Genomic DNA, 24650 nt, shown 5'->3' with positions numbered 1-24650 from the left:
ACATTCCTCTTTAAGTACTCTTACAACTTCACCTTTTTTCTAGAGCAGAGTTTATAAAGCTGCACATGTTTGACTTAAAAATATGGAGCCGTCCCAAACAGACACTAGCTCTGTTACAGGACCCGAGAGTGAAATTTCAATCATCCATCGTTGGACAAACAAATGGAGCAAAGGACAAGGACTCATGTCTCATGTCATGTGCCCGTGATCCGTGAACACAATATACTGGGCCGGGATTTCACACCAAAAAAATATGCCGGGTTGTAGGCCCTTTTCTAGCAGGGAAGCACGTAGTAGAAACCAAACCAGAGCCCACGAAACAGGACTTGTGATGACGGTCTAGGCCCAAGAAAGCCCGGTTCAGACTGGATAAAAGGAGTCGAGACGCAGACACCTGTTCGGTTTCGGCGGTCCCCACGACACGTCATCGCCGTGGCCCAGCGCTCGTTTCCAGAAGCAGCCGCGAGCTTCCACCGTCTTCCTCCCGTGCTTTTTCTCGAGCGATCCGTTTGGTCCGACCACCACAGCGCGAGAGGAGGAGAGAGCGCGCGCAACTGAGCAAGAGAGTGGACGGCGACGGCGACGATGAGGGGGTGGCGAGAGGGGGTGGAGGTGGTGGCTCTGTCGCTGCGGGGCTACGGCTACGGCAACGAGGACGAGGAGGAGGACCGGCCGGAGAAGCCGCGGCGGTACGGGGTGACGGAGATGCGGAGCCCCTTCTACTCCTTCCGCCCCGCAAACCAGGCGCTCCAGGTTCGCCTCCGGCTCACAGCTGCCAGTCTGCCACCCCTGTTTTGGGCGCTGCGTGTGCTCTGCTCTGATTCGTTTGGTGTTGTGTTGTGCCGAGCTGGATGCCTGGATTGGGCGTATTCTAGTTGGGACTTGGAGTGAGATTCAGTTTCCGTGGAATGCGAATACGGCGTGTTTGTTTCGGTGAAAGACGCGTGTGATGGTTAATTAGTCTCTATAAGACTATAATAGATTCATACTAGTGCTTGGATTGAAACCAAATGAGTAGTTTCAGAATGTGATCGTCGTGGGCGTTGCCAAATTTTCGAACCGAAATAGCCGATTCATGCTAATTGTACTGGTATTTTTATATTTATCCAGCATCTAGGCTGTTATGTGATCGAGGCACAATGAAGTGTAGATTACTCCTTGGATTTTGATTTTAGCAAGGAATAACTAGTCCCCAGCTGTTTTTAAAGACCCCCCGGGGGGATTGGACATAGACAGTAATAGTACAGTTCACCATAGGAACGAATATCAATAGCTATTTACTGGTTTTTGCAGGCACTGGGTGGTTATGCTTAAATGACTGCTGTATATTTTCCTCTCTTTTTTCACCATCCTAACCATTACTGACACTCAAGCCAAACATTTTCTTTTTATTATTTCAGGAAATATTGGATTCTGTTAGTCCATTTGTTGATGGTTTGAAGTTTTCTGGAGGATGCCATAGTTTGATGGGAAAGGAGTTGGTTAGAGAGATCACTGATCTAGCACACAAGCATGACATTTATGTGAGCACAGGTGATTGGGCAGAGCATTTGCTGCGTCAAGGACCCTCTTCTTTCAAGCAATATGTAGAGGTATGCGCGTCTGTTATGGTTATGTAATTTTGTGACAGTTTGAAAACAATGTGTGAAATCACTTCCGAGTAGCACATGACATGAGTATTCCACTTCAGGAATGCAAGGCCTTAGGGTTTGACACAATTGAGCTGAATGCTGGATCTCTCAACCTCCCTGAAGAAGCTCTGTTGAGGCTAGTCCGCCTCATCAAGAGTAGTGGTTTGAGGGCAAAGCCAATGTTTTCAGTGAAGTTTGACAGTTCTGATATTCCAGCATCTCGTGGTAGGGCCTGTGGGGCGTACATAGCTCCGGTCAAGGAGAAGACCTCAGGTAAACCAAACAGGGGTGTCTTTTCAACATTTATTATACACACTGTGATTGGTATGACCCTAGTTACCTCCTATCATACTGAGTACTGAATAATGTTTGCACAAAGCAGCAGCTCTTATACTGAACAATGGTCAGTTAGACGGTTCGTTTAACTAACTGCTTGAATGTCTTGCGTTTTTTCATTCAACATTCATAATTTAGCCGTTTTTGCCACCATTGTCTTTTGTTATCACAGTTCACAGCCTTGCACACTATGCTACGCCATTTTTTCTAAGCTATAGTATGGCAAAATCAAATTCCTTTTTTTTACTCAGAACATGTGTGTTTGGTGTCCACTCTTGCAGAAAGAGTTGAAGATGTTGACCTGCTGATTAGGAGGGCGGAGAGATGCTTGGAAGCAGGCGCAGATATGATCATGATCGACGCCGATGATGTTTGCCAGCGTGCTGAATCTCTGAGGACAGACATCATCGCCAAGATTGTAGGCCGGCTCGGGCTTGATAAAACCATGTTTGAAGCTTCCAACCCCAACACCACAGAGTGGTTTGTCAGACGATATGGCCCAAGGGTACTGACTCCTCCTCTCCCCCCTGAATAAACTCAAGCTGAGTAATGCTGATACCATTGTTTCTCGTGGTTCATTTGATCCCAAAGTTTTGACATGTGTCGGGCTTATGTAGGTAAATCTATTTGTCGACCACTCTGACGTGATGAATCTGGAGCGCCTCCGGGGCTTCAACATGCACCGAAGCAACTTGGCCTCTCGTTATGCCTCGCCGTTCTTCCTGATGTAATGGGCTAATGACCATTCCCGTATCCTGAGCTGCGACAGTTACGTTTCTACTTGGAGTTGTAAGCCTCGCACAGCTTGTTATGTCCTCGATGTAACCACCAGCGAGCAGCGGCATAGCATCTGCTATGTTATCAGCAACGCTACTGTAATAATCAGTTCTGTGGCGTAAGTAGTGTATGGGTGTTTGTGTTTCATCGCATCGATGAGCCAGATCCCTGGATTCATGTTTGTGCGGTTGCATGCGTGTGAATATCGGCATTTTCTGTTTTTCAGAGCATGAGAGCACGTCTCCGCATGAAATTCGGGAATTTTCTGGTTTCAAAAGCAGGACAGAGGTGTACAATGGTGAAAATAGTTTTCCAGCTTGGACTTCACGTTTAACATCATCTTTCAGATCATTGGATCAAACCAACATGGATCATGAGCTGGCAATTTGTTATTGGTGTCTTCGGCAACAATGACCTCAAACCAAACAAAGTTGTTACTTGAAATCGCATCAAAACTAGAATGATAACTACTAGAATCGTGAAATCTTATTATATGAATCATATAACTACTTAACAAAGTTGTAGAATCAATTAGTTAACAGAGTTGTAGAATCAATCTGATAACCTAAGTGGTGATATACTCAAGTCATATGACACATTGACTAGAGCTGGCAAGAACCATATTTCTATGGACTTTCTTTCCACTATGGATACAAATTTTCCATGGTAAAAGAACAAGAAAAATATAAAAATCAACAATGCAGTATTGTATTGATTCAGTAAATAAGTTTAGCAGTAATACAGTCATTTTCAGCCACAGAACTTAACCAAACTATCGGAGTATATCAGCCGTAAAATAACATATATGAAAATTACAGCAATTCAATATGCTCATTTTCTTGAGCACCAGTAATTTCAGGCAAGGGGAAGCATAGTCACTTCAAGATTTGATTTCAATTTTGAAGACCGTGTGCCCACAACTTGAGTCTTCGATGCATTTGCTGAACCAGCCCTAGGTTTCTCACCCCTGGAGGCACATCCTAGTGCTGCAGAAACATAAACATTTAAAAAAAAACAGAGAGAATCAACTAATTGAGAAATTAATGTTTGCTTGAACATTTGTTACTCAGCAGTTAACTAAACAACCCAAGATAACTCACTACACGCAGATACTAAAAAGCAAAACTACAAACATACGACAGATTCAGACCTCCGTATAAACTAGAAATAACTCTGTTTTCATTCCTGTTTCTATGCTGCTATTAAGTGGCATTGTCAGGCATTTGAGATCATCAGCTATGCATAAGCATGACGAGATTAATTCTCTGGAGCGTAGAAGCTAGTGTAGGTTATTAATTCTTTTGGTTTCCATGACATCCTGCTCATCAATCCCTTCCTAACTGATGAGCCTAGATTTAGATAAGTTATCAGGAACCCCGTCTTTACAATTTCAACAATGGTTCATAAAGAATAGGTAGGAGCACATATACAAAAGTGTATGGAACACTTGTGTACCAAGTGTATGGAACATAATACATGTTTTAAATGTACGGAAAATTATAAGCAAGCAAAGTTGTACTGCTGTACCTGGACCCTGGAGGTTGGAGTGCAGAAGCTTATGTAAGGAACAACATCCTTGTCGCCACGGCAGTAGTTGGCTACCTTTATCTCTATGCTTCAGCTGCAGCATCGGTTCGCGTACAGACACACACGAACACCTCACTCACACCATTTATACACAACCAGACCTACAACTATACTGGACCTGCGAGAGTATGATCACCCTCAGGTATTGCCATTAGAAGAAAACCTTCTCACGCACGCCCAGAAAACCCCCGAACCCCTGCCTCACCCTTACACAGCGGCACCGTCGCCCTATGAGAACGGGCCGGTCCTTAGACCTGTGCTTTGGCGTGGGACAGATGAGGGGATTTTTTTTAACCCCAGTCTGAAATTCGCTCCCACGAGGAGTCTAACCCAGGACCTGAGAAGTGCCGCCGGGACGCTCTAACCAGTTGGACTAGAGGCCCTTTGGCAGACCTACAACTATACACAGATATGAAGACGCGTACTTGAGAGGTCACCAGAAACATGAAGGCTCTGTAGGCGATGGGTACGTCGCAGTTCTCTTGTGGCACCACGTGTTGAGAGACTTCACTAAAATGTTATTATGGGAATAAATTCCAGTGAGAACACCAGCGCAGAATCTGAGATTACGAACGCTGGTGGGCAGCGTGCACACCTGCAATGCATGCCAACCGAGCTAGAGCTCGTTCTCAATTTATCTGACATCCTTATGAACAGGACACGGTTGGCACCACCATCCGCGAAACCATTCACCTGAATTGAGTTCTTGATGAGTACACCTGAAGGAAGCACTTTCCGAAGATCAATGACTCTAGTTAGAACAAAGCCTGCATCTCCATCTGGACAAGCCACCCTCGACCATAGCTGTAGTTTGTCCTTCACGTTGGCAGCAAATCCTAGCCCACCATCATCATCAGTCATGAGCACAATGCTTCGTGTCAGACGACGGACTCATGTGGTAGGCGAACTATAGATACTTCCCGTGTGGCCATGTCGTATTCCACGATCTCGTCGTTAAGATGAACCAAGAAGTAGAACACGCTCCGCACGAGGACGCCGGGCGCAGGCTTCAGGATGTGAGGAAATTGGGGGTGGGGCGCTCACAAACGGTTACGTTGCTCCACGCAGCAGCCTCACGGACAAGTACATTTTGTGGGGCTTGATGTCAATGACGACAACCAGGAAAGGTCTCTGGCGGCAGTCGAGGTGGTCGCAGTCGCCACCGGCGGCGGCGGCGGCGTCGTTCCACCTGCGATAGTACCCGTGCAGTAGAGCGGCGGCTCGAGCAGGTCTCGCTGCTCGTCCGTGACGGGGTCCCAGACGGAGAGATCAGCCCGCCCATAACTCGAAGGAGCGCTCCGCCAGAGCAGGACGTGGCCGTGGCGGGCATCGACGGCGCACCAGCCGTATTGGCCGCGGCCGGCGGCAGCGCGCGCCGGGAGGAAGGAGATTGTGGGGACGAAGTATGCCGTCGGCATTCGACGCAGGGGGAAGTGTCTGTCAGTGGCGGACCGGGACAGGTAGTTCTAGTAAAAAAAATTTATGTGTAATACTGTAAAATCTAAATAAAAAGTTGAATAAATATAGCTATAAATTAATTAAATTACGATAATACATTTAAAAGGTTCGAAATTTACATAAATATTCTCTCCATACGGTAAAGAAAGTCGTTTAGGATATGATTTAGCATATCAATGGGTGATTAATTAAGGGGTATTTTTTCCTATTTTATCTTATTAAATAGGGTTGCGGGTATCACCTATCCAACAAACTTTCGTAGCTGGACTGGTAAGCGCGCTGCAGCCTGAGACAAGAGGCCCCCGGTTCGATCCCTCTTGGGCGTGTTATTTTTTTGAAGAGCTTGTGGATTTGTGGTGTCTTCCGCCTGGGCTGAGACGAGAGTGACCGTGGGCCGGTTTCTGAAGAGTAGTAATAGAATTTTGGGCTAAATTTGTGGGTAGTCTTGGACCTACCTGGACTACTCACTGGGTCCGCCACTTGTGTGACCACGTCCTTGCGGTAGAGCACGCCAAGCTAGGGAGCACGCTGCGGTGGAACTCGAGGAACATGCTGCGTAACTCAAGATGGCAACGGGTACCCGAAATCCGAGTACCCGACGGGTTTTACCCGATAAGGAGGCTGGTATGGAAGACATTTTGCACCCGCGGGTACGTTATTGGACGAATTCTTGTACCCATCGGGTATGCGGGTACGGGTGTGGGTGTATACTATCCATACCCGCATACCCGCGGGTAAAAAAAACCCGCATAAATAATATCCAACCTCTGCAATTTTAGCCCATATAAGCATATAGCCCATATTTGGCCCATATAAGCATATGAGTATATATATTCCAGAACTCCCTCAAACCCTAATCCTCATCCTCACACCACTCCACCAGCCCATATTTCTGTTTTGCTGCTCTATTGTTGATTTGTTTTGCTGGAAGCTATTATATTTTGGTGTGTGAACTCGGGTATATTGTCGGGTAAGAATTACCCGTCGGGTGCGGGTATGGAATGAATTTTCTACCCGCCTGCGGGTACGGGTAACCCGACGGGTAAGATTTTGATCTGGCGGGTGCGGGTACGGGTGGCCAGTACCCATCGGGTACGTACCCGTTGCCATCTTGATGCGTAACGCGGCGCCACGGGATATTTCACTTATTGCCATTTTTTATCGATGGCACCTCTCCATTTACTAGTTTTACGATGGAACCTACATAATTGTCATTCAAAACAGTGAGTCTCATACGTTTTTGCCATTTTTGCTGACGTGGCACGCCACGCAAGCGTGCCAGAGCAGTAGGTCCCGTGGGAGTCCTAACTTAGCACAGGAAAAGACCGTTTTGCCCCCGCCTTCTTCTGCCTTGAGGCCCAGCGCCGGTCGCTCCTTTAGTCAAACCCACTCATAGCCGAGAGCCCTTGTCTCCCCTAGCCCTCAGGTGGAGGTGTCCCACGTGGTGGCGTGTACACGGACATGGGCTTGGACGGGAAGTCCCCACCCATGGCGTCCGACCAGCGCACCTCGCTCGCGTCGTCCACGTAGAAGGACACGGCGACGGCCGTCCATAGGATGGAGTAGCAGAGGAACTTGTAACACCCTCGGTGTTACACCCTAAATTATTTACTAAAATATGTCATGAGCATCATGTTTATGTGTTAATGCATGTGATAGAATATGTAGATAAATTTCTTGTAACTTAAAAAGACTAATAAAAATATTAAACGAAAGTTGATTCAACAGTTCATGTATATCAAGTAGGGTTTAAAACTAATTTTTATTAAGCAAAAATACTATAGAACATGTGTATGATACTTAAATAAGTTTGAAGTACAAACTTTGTAGATGACAGTGAAATACTTGCTGTTAAAAAATAATATTACTAGCTAATATTTTTACTAGCTTAGAAATTGCAAATTGAAATCAAGTTCAGCTAAAAAACTTAGAAAAATTTCTAAGTCTGTCAACAGCTAGGCATTGCTATGTTTAGCAAATTATTTTGAGAGATTGGGTTAGAGGGTGGTGCACAGTTATAGCTTGATTTGGTAGTCTCATATGACATCTTGAGCATGGTGAAGATGGTTTGACGCCTGAAGCAACCATTTAGTTGTTTTGGGCGCTTTAAAATTCATGCACAGCTCGGTCTAGAGTTGGTTGGCCGCGTGGGCGCGGTCACTACGATCGGGTGCTCGGCGTCACCGCGTTGGTATCACGTGCGCGCGCTGCTGCTGAAAGGGTCGAGATGGCGACTAGAGGAGGGTGAATAGTCTTTTCTAAAACTTAATCTCGTCGGCTAACCGAAACAAGTGCGGAATTATAACTATCGGTCTAGCCAAGACTACACCCCTCTATCTATATTCACTAACACCTTTCAAAGAAACTAATTGGCAACAAAGGTGCCGGACTAGATAGAGCTCTCCTAACCAATTCTAGAAGCAAGGTCACACAAACCTATACCACTAATACTTTAGGCGACAAGGGAGCTTCTACACATGCTAGTAAGCAAGAGCACAAAGCCAACTAAGCTCACTAGCAATACTTAATAACAAGGCAACCAATGCCAAATTAGAGAGCGCAATTACTTAGCTACACAAACTAAGCAATGTGACTAACAAGGTTACGGAAACCAAATTAGCCACGCAAAGGAGCTACTTCTATACTACACAAGCAAGAAGATAACTAGTAAGCTACACAAGCTAACTAATTATAAGAGCAACTACACGAGCTTAATATGTATAAAAGTAATTACAAGCTTGTGTAATGGGGATGCAAATCAATGGGAAGAACAAAGTTGACACGATGATTTTTCTCCCGAGGTTCACGTGTTTGCCAACACGCTAGTCCGTTGTGTCGACCGCTCACTTGGTGGTTCGGCGGCTAATTAGCATCACCCGCTAAGCTCGCACGTCGGACGCCGCAAGAACCTACCCCTTGAGTGAGGGTAGCTCAATGACACGCTTTACTAAAGTTGCTCTTCGCGACTCCCGCGGGGCGAGCACAAGTACCCCTCACAAAGCACTTCTCCGGAGCGCCGCATAAGTTTCTTGCGGGCTTCCACGGAGACCACCACCAAGCCGTCTAGGAGGTGGCAACCTCCAAGAGTAAAAAGCACCACCGGCTTGCAACTCGATTACCTAGTGCCACTTGATGCAACCTCATGATGCAATCGCACTAGAATTGCTCACTCACACAATAGGATGATCACTATCAAGTATGTGTGAGATGGAGGGCTCCTAAGCACTCTCAAGCATGGACACAAAGTCCCCCAAGGTGCTCCGCACCAGCCATGGCTGAGGGTCACTTCTATTTATAGCCCCAAGGGCTAAACTAGCCGTTACCCCTTCACTGGGCGTTTTTCGGGCTGACCGGACGCAGCACCGGACGCGACAGTCGTGCATACCGGACGCGTCTAGTCACTATACCGGACGTGTCCGGTAGCGCCTAACCGCCACGTGTCCCATTCAAGCTAGCTGTTGCCACAACGGCTCTCTGACATGTCCGACCGGACGCTCACACAGGACGCAGAGGCAGACATGACCGGACACTGAGGTGCTGCGTCCGGTCGAGTCTAGTAAGCACCCAGGTCCGACCGGACGCGTCCGGTCGACCGTTCACAGAACACCGACCATGCAGATTCACACCGGACACGTCCGGTGTGGCGACCGAACGCGTCCAGTCGCTGAGTTCGTCGGTTAATACCGGTCGTGTTCGATCACCAGACCAGATGTGTCCGGTCACTCTCTGACCAGCGCGACTCACTCCTTTTCTTCACCAAGTTGATCCACATCAACTCCAACTTTATTTCCTTTGTAAATATGCCAACACCACCAAGTGTACACCACCATGTGTATGTGTGTTAGCTTTTTACAATCATTTTCCAAAGTGTTAGCCACTCAACTTGCCACGCCACTCAATCCTAGCGACGATGCAAAGTTAGATCACTCGAGTGGCACTTAGATGACCGATATGCAAATAAGTTTGCTCCTCTTGATAGTACGGCCATCTATCATAAACCCAGCCATAAACTTCTCTACACTCCTATGACCGGTGAAATGAAATGCCCTAGGTTATACATTTGCCTTGCGCATTCCATTCCATCTCCTCCAACATCGATGCAACACATGCACCAACACGATCAACAATGATATGATCCACTTCATATCATCACGTGATCATATTGGTTCATCGATCTTGACTTCACTTGCTCTTTACCGTTGCCATCGTCCATCGGCGTCAAGTCTTGCTCAAGCTTCACCGCCACGCGGTCCATCACTCCAAAGCCTTCGACTTGCCCTTCACGCTTGCAACCGGTCCATCAAGCCAAGTCTTGTCTTGATCTTCTCCACCTTGATCACATGACTCAATGTCATGTCTCATGTGCAATAAGCTCCTTCATCATCACATGTGTGAGCTTTGCAACATCTCCAAGCCATTTTCACCTCCATGGCATATGTTGCTCACACACATGTGCCTGTAGACTAATTACCTGTGTATCTCACATAAACACAATTAGTCCACCTAAGTTGTCACTCAATTACCAAAACCAAACAAGGACCTTTCAGCTGTGCGTGGCCGACCATGGCTGCCTCTGGCCTAGCTACGGCCCGACTGTCGCTGGCCCCACCGCGCCGAGCTGCTGTCGCCCACCCCATGCCACGACGAAGCCACTGCTGGTGCTATCACCTTGCCGCCGCGTCCGTGTAGCCTCGCCACGCTGCTGACCCGTCTCGCACCGCGACGCTGCCGCAACCATCGCATCGTCATTGCATCCGTGCCTGTTCGCTGTACCCTCTGCGCCGCTGCCAGCCCAGTTCGAGGCTACCACTGCCGCGCGCATGTGGCCGGACTCACCATTGCCTTGTCATTTAAGACACTGCGGACGCTTGGGCCATGCCAGTCCGGTATGTGCGCGCCTTGTCCATAGCGTCTACACGTGTGCCTCCACGTTCACGCTGACCGTCTACCGCCAAGGCAAGGACGTGTAGAGCCCACCTACCATGCCCCATCTCTCTCTTTCTCTCTTTCTCCCTCTACCATCGCCACGAGCCGCGCCATCCAATTTACCCAGTGAACGATCACCTCCATTCAATTCATCGTATCCACGGCTTCACCACTAGGTCCTCTCGCTGCCTGACCCTACCTAGCCTTGAACCGTGCCCGGCCAAGCCCCAATTTAGAGTTTCTTCCGCCATCGTGCCAATAAGGCCGCGTCCGGCCGTGGATGTGGGTAGCCCTCCTACCGTCCCTACCAAGCCAATTCACTTGCACCACTAGCTTCACCTTGCCTCCCTCTCCACCTTACGTGCCTTAGCCGAACCTCTACCGCCTCCCTATCGTCACTAACGCGACCGTGCCGCCGCGGTGCACTGCCGCATGGCTCGGCCGCACATCGCCAGCTCTCCTCCACCATCCTCCACCCCAACCGTCACCTCGGCAAGGTCCACGGTAGTCTACTAATGCTCTCTCGCTAGCCAATAGGTGCTCTAGATCGCTGGGGCAGCTGCGCCGCCATAGCGGATGGCCACGCGTCGCTCCAGCTTGCTCCAGCGCATCTTGCGTAGTTCCCAGGTGGCCGGCGTAGGCGCTCAGTGCCACCGCTCACCGCGCTGCCGTGCACTAAGTTGTCGGGGGTACGCGCAGGTGAATTAGGGAAAAATCAGGGGGTTAAGTGAGAAGGTTTGAGAGAGGGGGAAATAATGTTAGTACTTCTGTCGGTGTTTTGGAACCGGGGGTCCCCCAACCGACGAGTGAATTTGTGCTGCGTGCCCCTAATCCCGGATGGTGATGCAAAGAGACACAAGGTTTATACTGGTTCGGGCAATCGAAGCCCTACGTCCAGTCTGAGAGATCGATCTTGTATTCCTTGCATCTGAGTGCTCGTAGTAGGGGTTACAAGCTAGGTGAGAGAGGGAGCTAACCCCAGATCTCGGCGAGGGTGATGCGGACTGCTCGAGACGTTGCTCCCAAGCAGCCCGGAAGTGCGTGGTTCTATCGGTGTGTTCGTTTTTTCTCTGCCCCCCTAGAAATGGCCCCGGCTACCTCCTTTTATAGTCACAAGGAGGAAGCCAGAAGTACATGAGAAGGCTACTATTTGCTGACGTATTCCGCTCCCTGGAGTAGCATGGCGTTGTGGGAGTTTCCGTCGATGTCTAATCGGTATGGTCTGGCGACATGTGGCGCTCCTGTACTTTTGTTGACTTGGTGAAGTGCCGAGGTCTGGTGGCTGCCGTAGTAGGCTGTGATGAAGCCTGCCGTGCTGAGGCCGAGACCCACTGTGCCGAGGCCTGCTGTGCCGAGGCCTTCAGCAGGTGGCAACGTGAGGTCTGGGCGGCCATCGTCGATAGTTGATTTAGGCGGAACAGTGCGGAACGTGCATCTACAGGATACGGTACCCTGTATCGTCAGTAAGGGATGGAAAAAAGGCGATTTGGCCGTTGTCCTGTCGCCCCTGTCGCGGCGTACTACCGATCGTGGCTTACGTAGTGGGGGCAGCTGGGCGCTTTAATTGGATGTGATAGCCTGCCAGAGTGACTTTTGAGGTGGAGGCGACGAGGTTGCGGGACGAGCCCAGCTTCGGGCGAGGCGGAACATGGCCAGTTCGCCCGAGGCCCTACCGGGAGTCTCGGGCGAGGCGGAACTCAGTTAGTTCGTCGGAGGTCACAGGAACCCGGTTCCGACTCCCCACGTCGTGTCCGTCCTGGGTGTAGGAGTTTAGGCGGCACAGTAGCCGGTAACCCCTGCACAGTCCCGCCGTGGATGGCAGGGTGCTGACGTGACGGTCGTCTGGTCTGCCACTTCGCTGTACTGTGCCGTCGTGGGGTTTGTCGGAGTGGTTGAGCGCCTTGATGGGACGTGCGGAAGTGACATGCTGGTCATACTCGGTCTCGTGCGTCGCGGGGCTCCAGTACGGCTTGATGCAGGACATGGCGCGACGTGCTGGTTGCCGTGTAATGACGTCGTAGGGAGTAGCGGCTCTGCAGATGCCGAGGCCGAGCCATCGTGTGGGGCTCGGTGGTCATGGACCCTCACGCTGCCGAGCCCGTGAGGCAATCTGTCGAGGTCTTGGGGGGAGTTATTGGCCCTGGGTACTGATTCCGAGGCCACAGTAGCCCAGATGTGGCTCCCCGCGCTGCATTGTCCTTGGTGCAGGAGTTGGCAGTACAGTGAGGCATGGGCGTTACGGTGGTTAGTACAGTGGCGGGTAACCCCTGCCTAGTCCTGCCTCCTGTCCCATCGGCCACTTGCTGTACTGTGCCGGGCGTGCGGCTGTTGTCAGGGGCAGCAGTTGGCTGAGTTGATGTGACGCGACGTTTTGCCAGAGGGACGGGAGAAGGAAGAGGTAGCGGAGTGCTGCCGAGCCCTCCTTGCGTGAGACGGAGGGTCGGTGGCCCGGCCGAGGCCTTCGGCGGGGAATCGACCGAGGCCCACGGTGAGGGGGCCTCGGGCGAATCGGAGAATCGGCCGAGGCCCGATGAGGCCTCGGGCGAGTCGGAGAATCGGCCGAGGCCAGCAGTGTTTAGCTGGTTTCGATCTTTACGAAATCTAAGCAGTCGTTTTTTGACCTTGCTTAGGGTACCCCTTCTCACGGTATCCGACAGTAGCCCCCGAGCCTTGGGGGGAGTGGAGGCACTCCCCCTGAGGTTCTGATGAGAATTGGCTCTTGATAGTTCCTGTCGGGATGGGGTTCTGTTTTCGAGGTTTCGGTGGGTGCGCGCGAGCGCACCCGCCGGGTGTAGCCCCCGAGGCCCTGGAGGAGTGATTTTCACTTCTTCAGGGGCTTTTTTCTCTTTCGAGTGAGGCGTTTTGATCGTGTTTGCCAGGCCCGTGGGTGCGAGTTCGGGTCGCGGGGCCTCGACGATGTTTGCGGAAAGAGCCCCTTAGCCTCTGCCTGGAGCGAGAGGGCCGTCAGGGGTTCCCCCGGCTTTTTTGTATGACCCTCGTGCTTCCTTTTCGCTCGGAAGGAGGGGTGGAGGATGCCATGCTACCCTCGGTGGGCGCGAGCGATGGCATCTTCGGTGAGCTGTTATCGGGTAAGTCCGAGTGGAGGCCCGTACCCCGTTCGCTGGGGGTCGGCTAGTGGTCCGGAGACGCGCTCCAAGAGTACCGGAGGGTTTCTCTAGTGGGTGCCGAGGCCGTTCGCTGGGCCTCGGTGGCTCGGTGCCTCCCTACGGTGGGATCCCATTCGGAGACCTCCCTGCCGGTCTCGGACACGACACGGGGCGCGCTCGTACAGGCTCGCCCGTAGTCGTCCCTGACTCTTTTGCCCTGGGGCAGCTATCGAAACCCCTGGGGGGCCCAGCTTTCGAACCCCTGGACCGTAACGGGCTCGGGTCGCTTGTCTTTATCTTGGGTGCAGGAAGAGCCCCCTAGCCTCCGCACGGAGTGAGAGGGCGGTCAGGGGTCCTCCCGGCTTTTTTGCCCGTCCCCCGCCCGTCCTTTTCGCTCGGACGGGGGGGCTGTTTGCCGAGCCCACTCGTGTGCGAGCCTGAGCCGCTGGGTCTCGGCAAAGTTGCAGGAGGAGCCCCCGAGTCTCTCGCACGGAGCGAGAGAGCGGTCACAGGTCCCCTGGCTTTTGGTTCGCCCCTCGCGCGTGAGGGTCTGACTGCCGAGCCCCCCTCGGGTGCGAGCCTAGGTCGCGGGGTCTCGGCGTCTTTTGCAGAAGGAGCTCCCTAGCCTCTGCACGGAGCGAGAGGGCCGTCAGGAGTTCTTCCGGCTTTTTGAACGACCCTCGCGCTTCCTTTTCGCTCGGAAGGAGGGTTTGTTTTGCCGAGACCCCTCGTGTGCGAGCTCAAGTCGCTGGGCCTCGGCAACGTTTTGCAGGAAGAGTCCCTTAGCCTCTGCACGGAGCAAGGGGGCCGTCAGGGATTCTCCTGACTTTTTATTCGACCCTCGCGCTTCCTTTTCGCTCGGAAGGAGGGGTGGAATGTGCCACGCTACCCTCGGTGGGCGCGAGCGATGGCACTTCCGGTGAGCTGTTATCGGGTAAGTCCGAGTGGAGGCCCGTACCCCGTTCGCTGGGGGTCGGCTAGCGGTCCGGAGACGCGCTCCAAGAGTACCGGAGGGTTTCTCTAGTGGGTGCCGAGGCCGTTCGCTGGGCCTCGGTGCCTCCCTACGGTGGGATCCCATTCGGAGACCTCCCTGCCGGTCTCGGACACAACACAGGGCGTCCCAAGCGTTTCGCTTGCTTGGGCCTCGGCCTCGCATAGGCTCGCCCGTAGTTGCCCCTGACTCTGTTGCCCTGGGGCGGCTGTCGAAACCCCTGAGGGCCCAGCCTTCGAACCCCTGGACCGTAGCGGGCTCGGTGCCCAGTTCCTTCGCCTGGAAGGAATCGGGGGGGTTATTTCTCCGCCTACGGCTAATTAATTGCAGGCGCGTCTTTTGAGGCGGCTTTCTCGGGGAGGCGAAACGGCACCTGCTGCTGCTGCGGTTGGACGCGACGTGGCGTCAGCCGACGGGACGTACCTGCACGCGCGGTTAACGAGGAGTGCGTGGGCGGTAAGACCGGATCTGGATAACCGCGCCGGATTTTCTGGGGGAAACTTCCCCGATTTCGTCGCCCGGCGGTTTCGATTCGTCCCTGCATAAATACGCAAACAGCCTCGCCCTCTCCCTCCTTACCTTTTCCGCGTTCGCTTTTGCTGCCTCCGTGCCGTCGCTGAGAGCATAGAGCGCCGGGGAAGAGAAGGGCGAGGGCGAGAGATCGAAAGAGAGAGGGAGAGAGATTACCGCCCTAGCAGCGTCCTCCGCCGCGCAATGGCTGGTGGTCCCGTCATCCTCCCGGCGGATCCCTGGGGGCGGTCCGACATCACCGAGGAGAAGCTGCAGTCGCTCGTGGAGGCCGGTCTTCTTCGCCCAATCACCGACCCCGACGAGCCGGAGTGGATTGCTCCGGGGGACGAGTCGGAGCCGAGGCCGCGCGACGGTTACGTGGTGAGCTTCGTCGTCTTCCACGAGCGAGGCTTCGGGTCGCCGGCGGATAGCTTCATGCGGGCACTCCCGCACTACTATGGCGTGGAGCTGCACAACTTCAGCCCCAACTCCATCGCGCAGGCGGCCATCTTCGTCGCCGTCTGCGAGGGGTATCTGGGGATCGCTCCCCACTGGGAGTTGTGGCTCCATTTGTTCCGAGCGACGTTCACCTCCAAGCCGGGGGGGACGAGGGGGGCTCGGAAGGCGCAGAGGGCCGGCGGCTGCACCCTTCACGTGCGCCAAGACCGGCAGTCCCTCTACATCCCGGCCCAGCTGTCAACGTCCAACCGTCGTTGGTATGACGGCTGGTTCTACCTCCGCAACGACGGCGGAGGACTTCCCCCTTATACCGGGCGGGTTGTAGAGAGTCAACCGGAGAAGTGGGGATACGGCGTCATCAAGGTCGACCAGCCTAGGCTGGAACCGCTCTTGAGGGCCTTGGGGAAGCTACGTGACTGCGGCCTCTCGGCGGCCGTGGTCGTGGCGGCCTTTCACCGCCGGAGGGTGTTGCCGCTAATGGCCCGGCGGCGGCGGCTGTTCGAGATGACGCCGAGCGACCCGATCGCTGGTATTAAGATGTCCGCCTCCGCCCTTACCGACGATGAGACCCTGCGTCGGGTGAGAGAGGCAGTAGACGGGAAGCCGAGGCTCGACGACTTGGTGCCGTTCCCGATGCGCCCGTCGCGGGGGTATGTCTCGCTGGTAAGTTCGAGGCTTTCGCGGCCTTCTTGTTTTTCGCCTTTTTGATCTGTTGTCTTACTTCGTCGTTCTCTCAGGGGATAAGAGACGTGCGAGGCTCCCCGCCGCCCGTTCCTGAGGACGCCCGGCGGCGATCCGTGAACAGGGCGCGTGCCGAGGAGGCGAAGAAGAAGAAAGATGCCCAGGAGGCGAAGCGCACGAAGAAGATCCTCGCGCGCGAAAAGCTGGACGCTCGTCGCCGGCGCCAGAGGCTCGACGGTCTCCCTTTGGAGCCGTCTCCCTCGTCGTCGGTGTCGGATTCTTCGAGCGACGGCGGCGGGCGCGAGGTGGGGACGGCCTGCCTGGAAGACCTCCCCGACATCAGGGAGATGGTTCCCGGGGCGCCGGCAAGGAGCCTGACGCCCCTAGGAGGAGGAGGCGTCCCGGGGCCAGTGGCGGCCCGTCCCGGGGCCGAGGCCGACGCACCCGAGGCGCGGGTGTCGGAGGAGCGTGCCGTCAGCCCGATGGGTTCGACGGTGGAGGTGGAGCGGGTGACGGTGGGGGCAACCCCATTATCTCCGCGAAGGGTCGAGGAGGTGCCGGGGTCCGACGGGGGCCAGCTGGTGCTGGTGGACACCGAGGCCGCGCTGCTGCCACCACCGCCGCCGTTGCAGAGGAGGCAGGCGGTGTTGAAGCGGTTGCATCCCCGTTCGCGGTAAGCGTCTTTCCTGGTGGAATCCGTAGTACTTCTTGTTCGCCCCTTGGTTGCATGCTGACCTTGGGAGTGTCTTTTCTTCCAGCCAGACGCTTCTGGTGGGAGATCCTCCCTTGGCGCCCCGTAAGGCGCTCAAGGTGAACGTTAGCTCCTCCGCTCATCAGGCAGCGGAGGCGCAGGCTGGCGCGCGACGCGGCGCGGCGTCGGGTGAAGCCGTTTCGGAGGAGGCGGCTGCCCAGGAAAAGGAGGCCGAGGCGGCCGTGGAGCGAGTGGGGGAGGAGGAGCCCGCGCCTCGCGACGTTGTGGGTCTTGGGGCGAAGGAGGCTGGGGCGTCTGCTATTGCCGAGGCCACTGAGGGCGAGGCCGGAGCCCCCAAGACCTCCGACGTCACAGCGGTGGGCGCTGGGGCCATCGAGGTAGAGATGGCGGAGGCCAGAGCCCCCGGGTCCGTCGAGACCGAGGCGATGGAGGTGGAGACGGGGCAAATTTTGGCGCCGCCCCTGGTTCAGACAATCTCGTCTGATGATTCCTCCCGAGGGAAGGAGGCGGCGGACGTCGAGGCGGCCAGTACCACGGAGCAACCAGTCCCAGACCCCGCCGAGGGGAGTTTGGCTCTTGTCCGGCTACGGCCCGAGCCTCGCGGGTGGAACTTCCCGCGTGTTTTCTGGCGGAACCGGGCTGACCCCGAGGGGGAGCCCGTGTTTGCCCTCGAAGATACCGCAGAGGGGGGGCATTGGGACACCCTCGAGCAGTACCGCCAACTGGCAGTGCGGTCGCTGCAGACAGCGATGACCATTATGGGTCAGGACTTGCCCGGTGTCACGCGGGTAAGTACTTTCCCCTCTCGTGCCGCGTCGTTTTCTCTCCGAGCCCCTTCGCAGTGTTTGACGTGTGTTTTTCGTTTTGCCTCCTTAGGAGCTCGAGACCCGGTCCCTTGGGAAATCGGTGTTTCTGCGAAATGAGAGGGATATCTGGGACCAGCTCCGGCGCCAAAAGGGCCTGCTTGCTGATGCCCAGGGACTATTGTCGGCGCGGAGTGCGGAAGTGGTGGACCTCCGCCTTCGTTGTGCTGACATTTAGGCCGAGTTGGCCACGGCTAAGGAGCAGTCCGCCCCTCTGGTGGCCAAGATCAAGGAACTGGAGGAGGAGCGAGACTCCTTCAGGCTTCGAGCCCAAGAAGCGACGGCCTCTGCGAAGGCCACAGCCGGGCAGCTGGGTGCGGAGCAGAGCGAGCATCAGGCGACAAAAGTCGCCCTGGCAGAGGCTACCAAGGCGGCCGAGGCCTCTCGGGTCGAGGTCTTAGCCTGGAAGAACAAGGCCGAGGGTAAGTTCCGCTCGAACCGTGTTCCTTGTCCATTTGTTCTGGTTCGCGTTTGGCTCCTGACCCCTCTTCGCGACGTAGATCTGGAGAAAGAGGCTTCCCAGGCGGCTGAGGCCTCCGTCGCTGCGCAAGCGGCGCTGGATGTCGAGGTCCGGGAGCACGAGGCGCTGCGCAGCGCTGTCCGGACCGCCTGCGAGACCCTGCACGTCGAGGAGGTCCAATCAGCTAGCTCCCTTAGGAGCCACCTGATTGCGTTGAGCGCCCACGTCCGCGAGAGACTCCGAGGGGCGTTGCACACGGGTGTCAAGCGCGCCCTGGCCGTCGTCTCCTCGCATTACGCCATCAACCTCGAGGCTGTCAGCGACGGCTATGTGTTGCCAGAAGATGACGAGGAGGCTGATGCAGAGGTCGTGAGGCTGTTGGAGGCAGCCGAGGCGCCTGGCACTGCGTTGGCCAAGCTGTTCGAAGAAGAGGTGGTCCCTCCCGCGCCAGCCGCCGATCCTTGAGCTTTGACCTGGGCCAAAAGGGGCCATGTAACCGGATTTGGGTTAGTTGCCGAATCGCGACGTTTTTTGTGGCCGTCGAGGCCCTTAAAGTATCTGTGTATGTGTGTTTCTTAACCGTTTTCCATTCTATTTCTAAGTCCGTGCCCTCTATCTCGATCTTGGGAATCCGCAAAGAAAACCCTCGGGACCTAAGTCGTCCTTCGGCGAAGGGTGGTGAGGGAGCTGCCGTAGCCCAGAGGCGTAGGCCGTTCTCACGTCTCGACCGGCCCTTTGGCCTCCAGACAGACTTTTGGTCTTTGGGTTTCTTGTGAAGGTCCCGTCGGAGCGCGAGAGTTTGGCGTGGAAATTTTCGGAAAACGGTTGAGAAATGGTGTCCGGGACTTAGGGGGGTTCCCCCTTTTTAGCCCCCGAGGGAGGCTCGACTTTGCAGAGGCAGAGCCGAGTCTCCCTTATTGCGTTATTGTGATGTCGAGCCCCTATTGATAGACAAGCTCTCTGTACAGAACTTCCTCGGAGCCTACGCTGTCCTTTGGGTGAAAAGGTGGTGAGGGAGTTGCCGTAGCCCGGAGGCGTAGGCCGTTCTCACGGCTCAGCCGGCCTTTTCGCCTTTGAGGCGATCGTATGGTCCTTGGGTTCTATACAATCGGCTTGTTTATAAGGGGGGTTTCTCGAAAAAATTATAACAACTAAGAACGCTTCTTTATTGCATTTCGAGAAACAATGTAAACAACGTTTGGAATTTTAAGGGTAGAAACGACGTAGCTGTTCTATGTTCCAAGCGTTGGTGAAGATTTCGCCCTTCTCGTTGGCTAACTTGTAGGTCCCGGGCTTCAGCACTTGAGCGACGATGTACGGCCCTTCCCAGGGTGGGGTCAGCTTGTGGCGGCCCTTGTTGCTCTGCCTCAGTCTCAGCACAAGGTCGCCCACCTTTAGGTCCCGGCTTCGGACGCGCCGGGCTTGGTAGCGTCGTAGGGCTTGCTGGTACCTGGCCGAGTGTAGCAGCGCGACGTCTCGGGCTTCCTCCAGTTAGTCGAGGGCGTCTTCGCGGGCAGTGCGGTTGCTTTGTTCGTTGTACGCCTGTAGCCTCGGGGAACCGTATTCTAAGTCAGTGGGGAGGATGGCCTCGGCTCCATAGACCAGGAAGAACGGTGTGAATCCCGTGGCCTGGCTCGGGGTATTTCTTAGGCTCCAGATGACTGACGGGAGTTCGGCAAGCCATTTCTTGCCAAACTTCTTCAACTGGTTGAATATTCTTGGCTTGAGGCCTTGTAGGATCATGCCGTTGGCACGCTCTACTTGGCCATTCGTCCTTGGGTGCCCTACGGCCGACCAGGCCACCCGGGTGTGGTGGTCGTCGCAGAACGTTAGGAATTTGCGACCGGTGAATTGTGTCCCGTTGTCAGTGATGATGGTGTTAGGAACCCCGAACCTGTGGATGATATCCGTAAAGAACAGCACCGCTTGCTCGGATTTGATCTGAGCGATCGGACGAGCCTCGATCCATTTGGAGAATTTGTCGATAGCTACCAGCAGATGGGTATAGCCCCCGGGTGCCTTCTGCAGAGGCCCAACCATGTCCAGCCCCCACACAGCAAATGGCCATGTGATGGGGATGGTTTGGAGGGCTTGGGCCGGGAGGTGCGTCTGTCGAGCGTAGTACTGGCATCCCTCGCAGGTGCGTACTAGCTTTGTGGCGTCGGCCACCGCTGTTGGCCAATAGAAACCTTGGCGGAAGGCGTTACCCACGAGCGTCCGAGGCGCCGCGTGGTGCCCACAGACTCCCGCGTGTAGGTCCCGAAGTAAAGATTGGCCAGCCTCGGTGGTGATGCATCGTTGGAGAATACCAGATGGGCTGCGCCTATATAACTCGCCGTCGCAGAGGACGTAAGTCTTGGCGCGTCGCGCAAGCCGTCGGGCCTCGGTTCTGTCAGCAGGAAGGTCCTGTTCGACCTTGGCCTGAAGCTCGCGGAGCTGCTCCAGGTCTGGGCGTCGATGCCCCCCGCGAACGGGGTTCTCGTTCCGTGCTGCCGGGGCTTCGAGACGCGGAGGCGTGGCATCACCCGCCCCCGCCCGGGGCGGTGAATGATTGCCTGTCCTTTCTTCCTCTTCGCCCACCGTTGGCATCCCGAGCCCGACGTGGAAGCACTCACGGGACGGATCGTGAGTCCCCTCATCGTCGGAGTCGGGATAGCCGAGGCAGTAGTCGCTTGCGGCCAAGAATTGGCGCAAAGCCCCAGGGTTGTGGAGTTCGGAGAAATCTACCCCGGGCCATGCCTCGGCCTCGTCCGAGGGGTCGGAGTGGGTGCTCAGGTCGAGAGCGAAGCGCTGGCGGCGTTCCGAGGGATGCTCGTGAGCGGCAGCGTAAGCGTAGGCGTAAGAGGTGGCGGCATTCCTCAACCCAAAGGGGTACGGGAGCGGGGTCGTTTCCAGATTCTGCCCCGCCGGGGTCGGTTCTTCAGGGAGTGGCGGAGCGGGGTTAGATGACTGGGCATCGCCGTAAGCCCCCGGCGATTTTCCTTTGTCCAGGCTCAGGTCAGACAGGTCCCCAACCAGGGACCCCGTACCAACAGCTGGTCGCAGGATATCGGCGGGGAGTGGCGTGCCGCCCCGGGCTTGCGTAGCGTCGGGGTGGCATTGCTCGCGTCGTGCCTGGCGAGCGTGGCGAGAGCGGCCGCCCGGGCGCCGCCTGCGCCTGGGCTGCCGAGGCGCGACTTCGTCGTCTGACGGTGGGGTTCGAGGAGTGAGGAGCACCATGTCGTACTCATGCCCTAGAGACATGAACTCTAGGCTCCCGAACCAAACTATGGTGCCGAGACGCAATGGTCGTATGTGGTCTGCCATCCGGAACTTGTTAGGATGACGGAGCTGACACGCAGAGCCCCTACCTGGCGCGCCAACTGTCGGTGTTTTGGAACCGGGGGTCCCCCAACCGACGAGTGAATTTGTGCTGCGTGCCCCTAATCCCGGATGGTGATGCAAAGAGACACAAGGTTTATACTGGTTCGGGCAATCGAAGCCCTACGTCCAGTCTGAGAGATCGATCTTGTATTCCTTGCATCTGAGTGCTCGTAGTAGGGGTTACAAGCTAGGTGAGAGAGGGAGCTAACCCCAGATCTCGGCGAGGGTGATGCGGACTGCTCGAGACGTTGCTCCCAAGCAGCCCGGAAGTGCGTGGTTCTATCGGTGTGTTCGTTTTTTCTCTGCCCCCCTAGAAATGGCCCCGGCTACCTCCTTTTATAGTCACAAGGAGGAAGCCAGAAGTACATGAGAAGGCTACTATTTGCTGACGTATTCCGCTCCCTGGAGTAGCATGGCGTTGTGGGAGTTTCCGTCGATGTCTAATCGGTATGGTCTGGCGACATGTGGCGCTCCTGTACTTTTGTTGACTTGGTGAAGTGCCGAGGTCTGGTGGCTGCCGTAGTAGGCTGTGATGAAGCCTGCCGTGCTGAGGCCGAGACCCACTGTGCCGAGGCCTGCTGTGCCGAGGCCTTCAGCAGGTGGCAACGTGAGGTCTGGGCGGCCATCGTCGATAGTTGATTTAGGCGGAACAGTGCGGAACGTGCATCTACAGGATACGGTACCCTGTATCGTCAGTAAGGGATGGAAAAAAGGCGATTTGGCCGTTGTCCTGTCGCCCCTGTCGCGGCGTACTACCGATCGTGGCTTACGTAGTGGGGGCAGCTGGGCGCTTTAATTGGATGTGATAGCCTGCCAGAGTGACTTTTGAGGTGGAGGCGACGAGGTTGCGGGACGAGCCCAGCTTCGGGCGAGGCGGAACATGGCCAGTTCGCCCGAGGCCCTACCGGGAGTCTCGGGCGAGGCGGAACTCAGTTAGTTCGTCGGAGGTCACAGGAACCCGGTTCCGACTCCCCACGTCGTGTCCGTCCTGGGTGTAGGAGTTTAGGCGGCACAGTAGCCGGTAACCCCTGCACAGTCCCGCCGTGGATGGCAGGGTGCTGACGTGACGGTCGTCTGGTCTGCCACTTCGCTGTACTGTGCCGTCGTGGGGTTTGTCGGAGTGGTTGAGCGCCTTGATGGGACGTGCGGAAGTGACATGCTGGTCATACTCAGTCTCGTGCGTCGCGGGGCTCCAATACGGCTTGATGCAGGACATGGCGCGACGTGCTGGTTGCCGTGTAATGACGTCGCAGGGAGTAGCGGCTCTGCAGATGCCGAGGCCGAGCCATCGTGTGGGGCTCGGTGGTCATGGACCCTCACGCTGCCGAGCCCGTGAGGCAATCTGTCGAGGTCTTGGGGGGAGTTATTGGCCCTGGGTACTGATTCCGAGGCCACAGTAGCCCAGATGTGGCTCCCCGCGCTGCATTGTCCTTGGTGCAGGAGTTGGCATACAGTGAGGCATGGGCGTTACGGTGGTTAGTACAGTGGCGGGTAACCCCTGCCTAGTCCTGCCTCCTGTCCCATCGGCCACTTGCTGTACTGTGCCGGGCGTGCGGCTGTTGTCAGGGGCAGCAGTTGGCTGAGTTGATGTGACGCGACGTTTTGCCAGAGGGACGGGAGAAGGAAGAGGTAGCGGAGTGCTGCCGAGCCCTCCTTGCGTGAGACGGAGGGTCGGTGGCCCGGCCGAGGCCTTCGGCGGGGAATCAACCGAGGCCCGCGGTGAGGGGGCCTCGGGCGAATCGGAGAATCGGCCGAGGCCCGATGAGGCCTCGGGCGAGTCGGAGAATCGGCCGAGGCCAGCAGTGTTTAGCTGGTTTCGATCTTTACGAAATCTAAGCAGTCGTTTTTTGACCTTGCTTAGGGTACCCCTTCTCACGGTATCCGACAACTTCGTTGTAATTCGGGAGAAGTGCGAGGCCTATTTTGCAAAAACATCAGCGCGCGGGGGATTTCCCCACCGCAGGCCGTCTCCACGTGGGCCGACGTCGAGTGGGCCGCGCGTGTGGGCAACGCGGGAGAATTCATTTTTCTTTTTCATAAGGAATTAGAAATAATTTTCTAATTTAATTTTTGAACTGATCTTTGATAAATCATATAAAATCATATAGATGTCCAAAAATTGTGAAACAAATTTTGTTAGGTTTCTAAAATTATGCTCTCGTATTTAGTTCATATATACATATTGATACCAGGAGCTATTAAATCATTTGAAAGTGCTTAATATTATTAGGTTAAATATTGTAAGAATTTTTATGATAAATTGGTGATAGCTTTAGTCCTAAAAATTTTATAGTAGCCTCATGGTATTATTATGTGCTCACTGTAATTATTGTAGCTTTAGAATAGACTAAACATTAGGATAGTTAAGTGCTTTTTGTTTTAAATATACATTAAATCATTAGTAGAAATAAAGATATATTCTTCATTTGTAAAGCTAGGTGTTTGTTAGTTGAACCCAACACTTTGCTTGATGAAGATGATAGTTAGCTTAGTATCTTAGTCATTAGAGCTAGCTTAGTAGCTTAGTATGTGTATTCTTATTTTAAGAGTTGTTGTTGCATAAATGCTAAGTGTTGTATCATCATCGCATGCATGTAGAGAACGAGTTGGTGGAGATCGTGACCACCGACGATCATGAGTTCAAGGAGATCATCGAGGAGTATGAGGAGGAGATTCTCGTGCAGGAGGAGGTCCCGGAGCCGCTACTGACTGACTCAGCTGACACCTCGTCTGCCCAAGGCAAGCCCTGGTGCATAACCCTTATTTTTTATAATCACTGAATATATATA

The 24650-nt window shown here is 54.6% G+C and overlaps 1 protein-coding gene across 1 annotated transcript; it reads left to right on the top strand.

Annotated features, from left to right (window-relative positions):
* The first annotated feature begins 442 nt into the window (after positions 1 to 442).
* Positions 443 to 2866, top strand: LOC136521485 (protein HEAT-STRESS-ASSOCIATED 32-like). The gene is made up of 5 exons (XM_066515233.1): positions 443 to 753; positions 1401 to 1592; positions 1691 to 1904; positions 2249 to 2472; positions 2585 to 2866. The coding sequence occupies exons 1-5, from the start codon at positions 586 to 588 to the stop codon at positions 2696 to 2698; spliced, it is 912 nt and encodes a 303-aa protein (XP_066371330.1). The 5' UTR covers positions 443 to 585; the 3' UTR covers positions 2699 to 2866.
* The last annotated feature ends 21784 nt before the right edge of the window (positions 2867 to 24650 follow it).

This window comes from Miscanthus floridulus, chromosome 18, assembly GCF_019320115.1.
Source record: "Miscanthus floridulus cultivar M001 chromosome 18, ASM1932011v1, whole genome shotgun sequence".
In the NCBI taxonomy this organism is placed as follows: domain Eukaryota; kingdom Viridiplantae; phylum Streptophyta; class Magnoliopsida; order Poales; family Poaceae; genus Miscanthus; species Miscanthus floridulus.
Note: the sequence above shows the minus strand (reverse complement) of the source record. Positions and strands in the feature narration are given on the sequence as shown.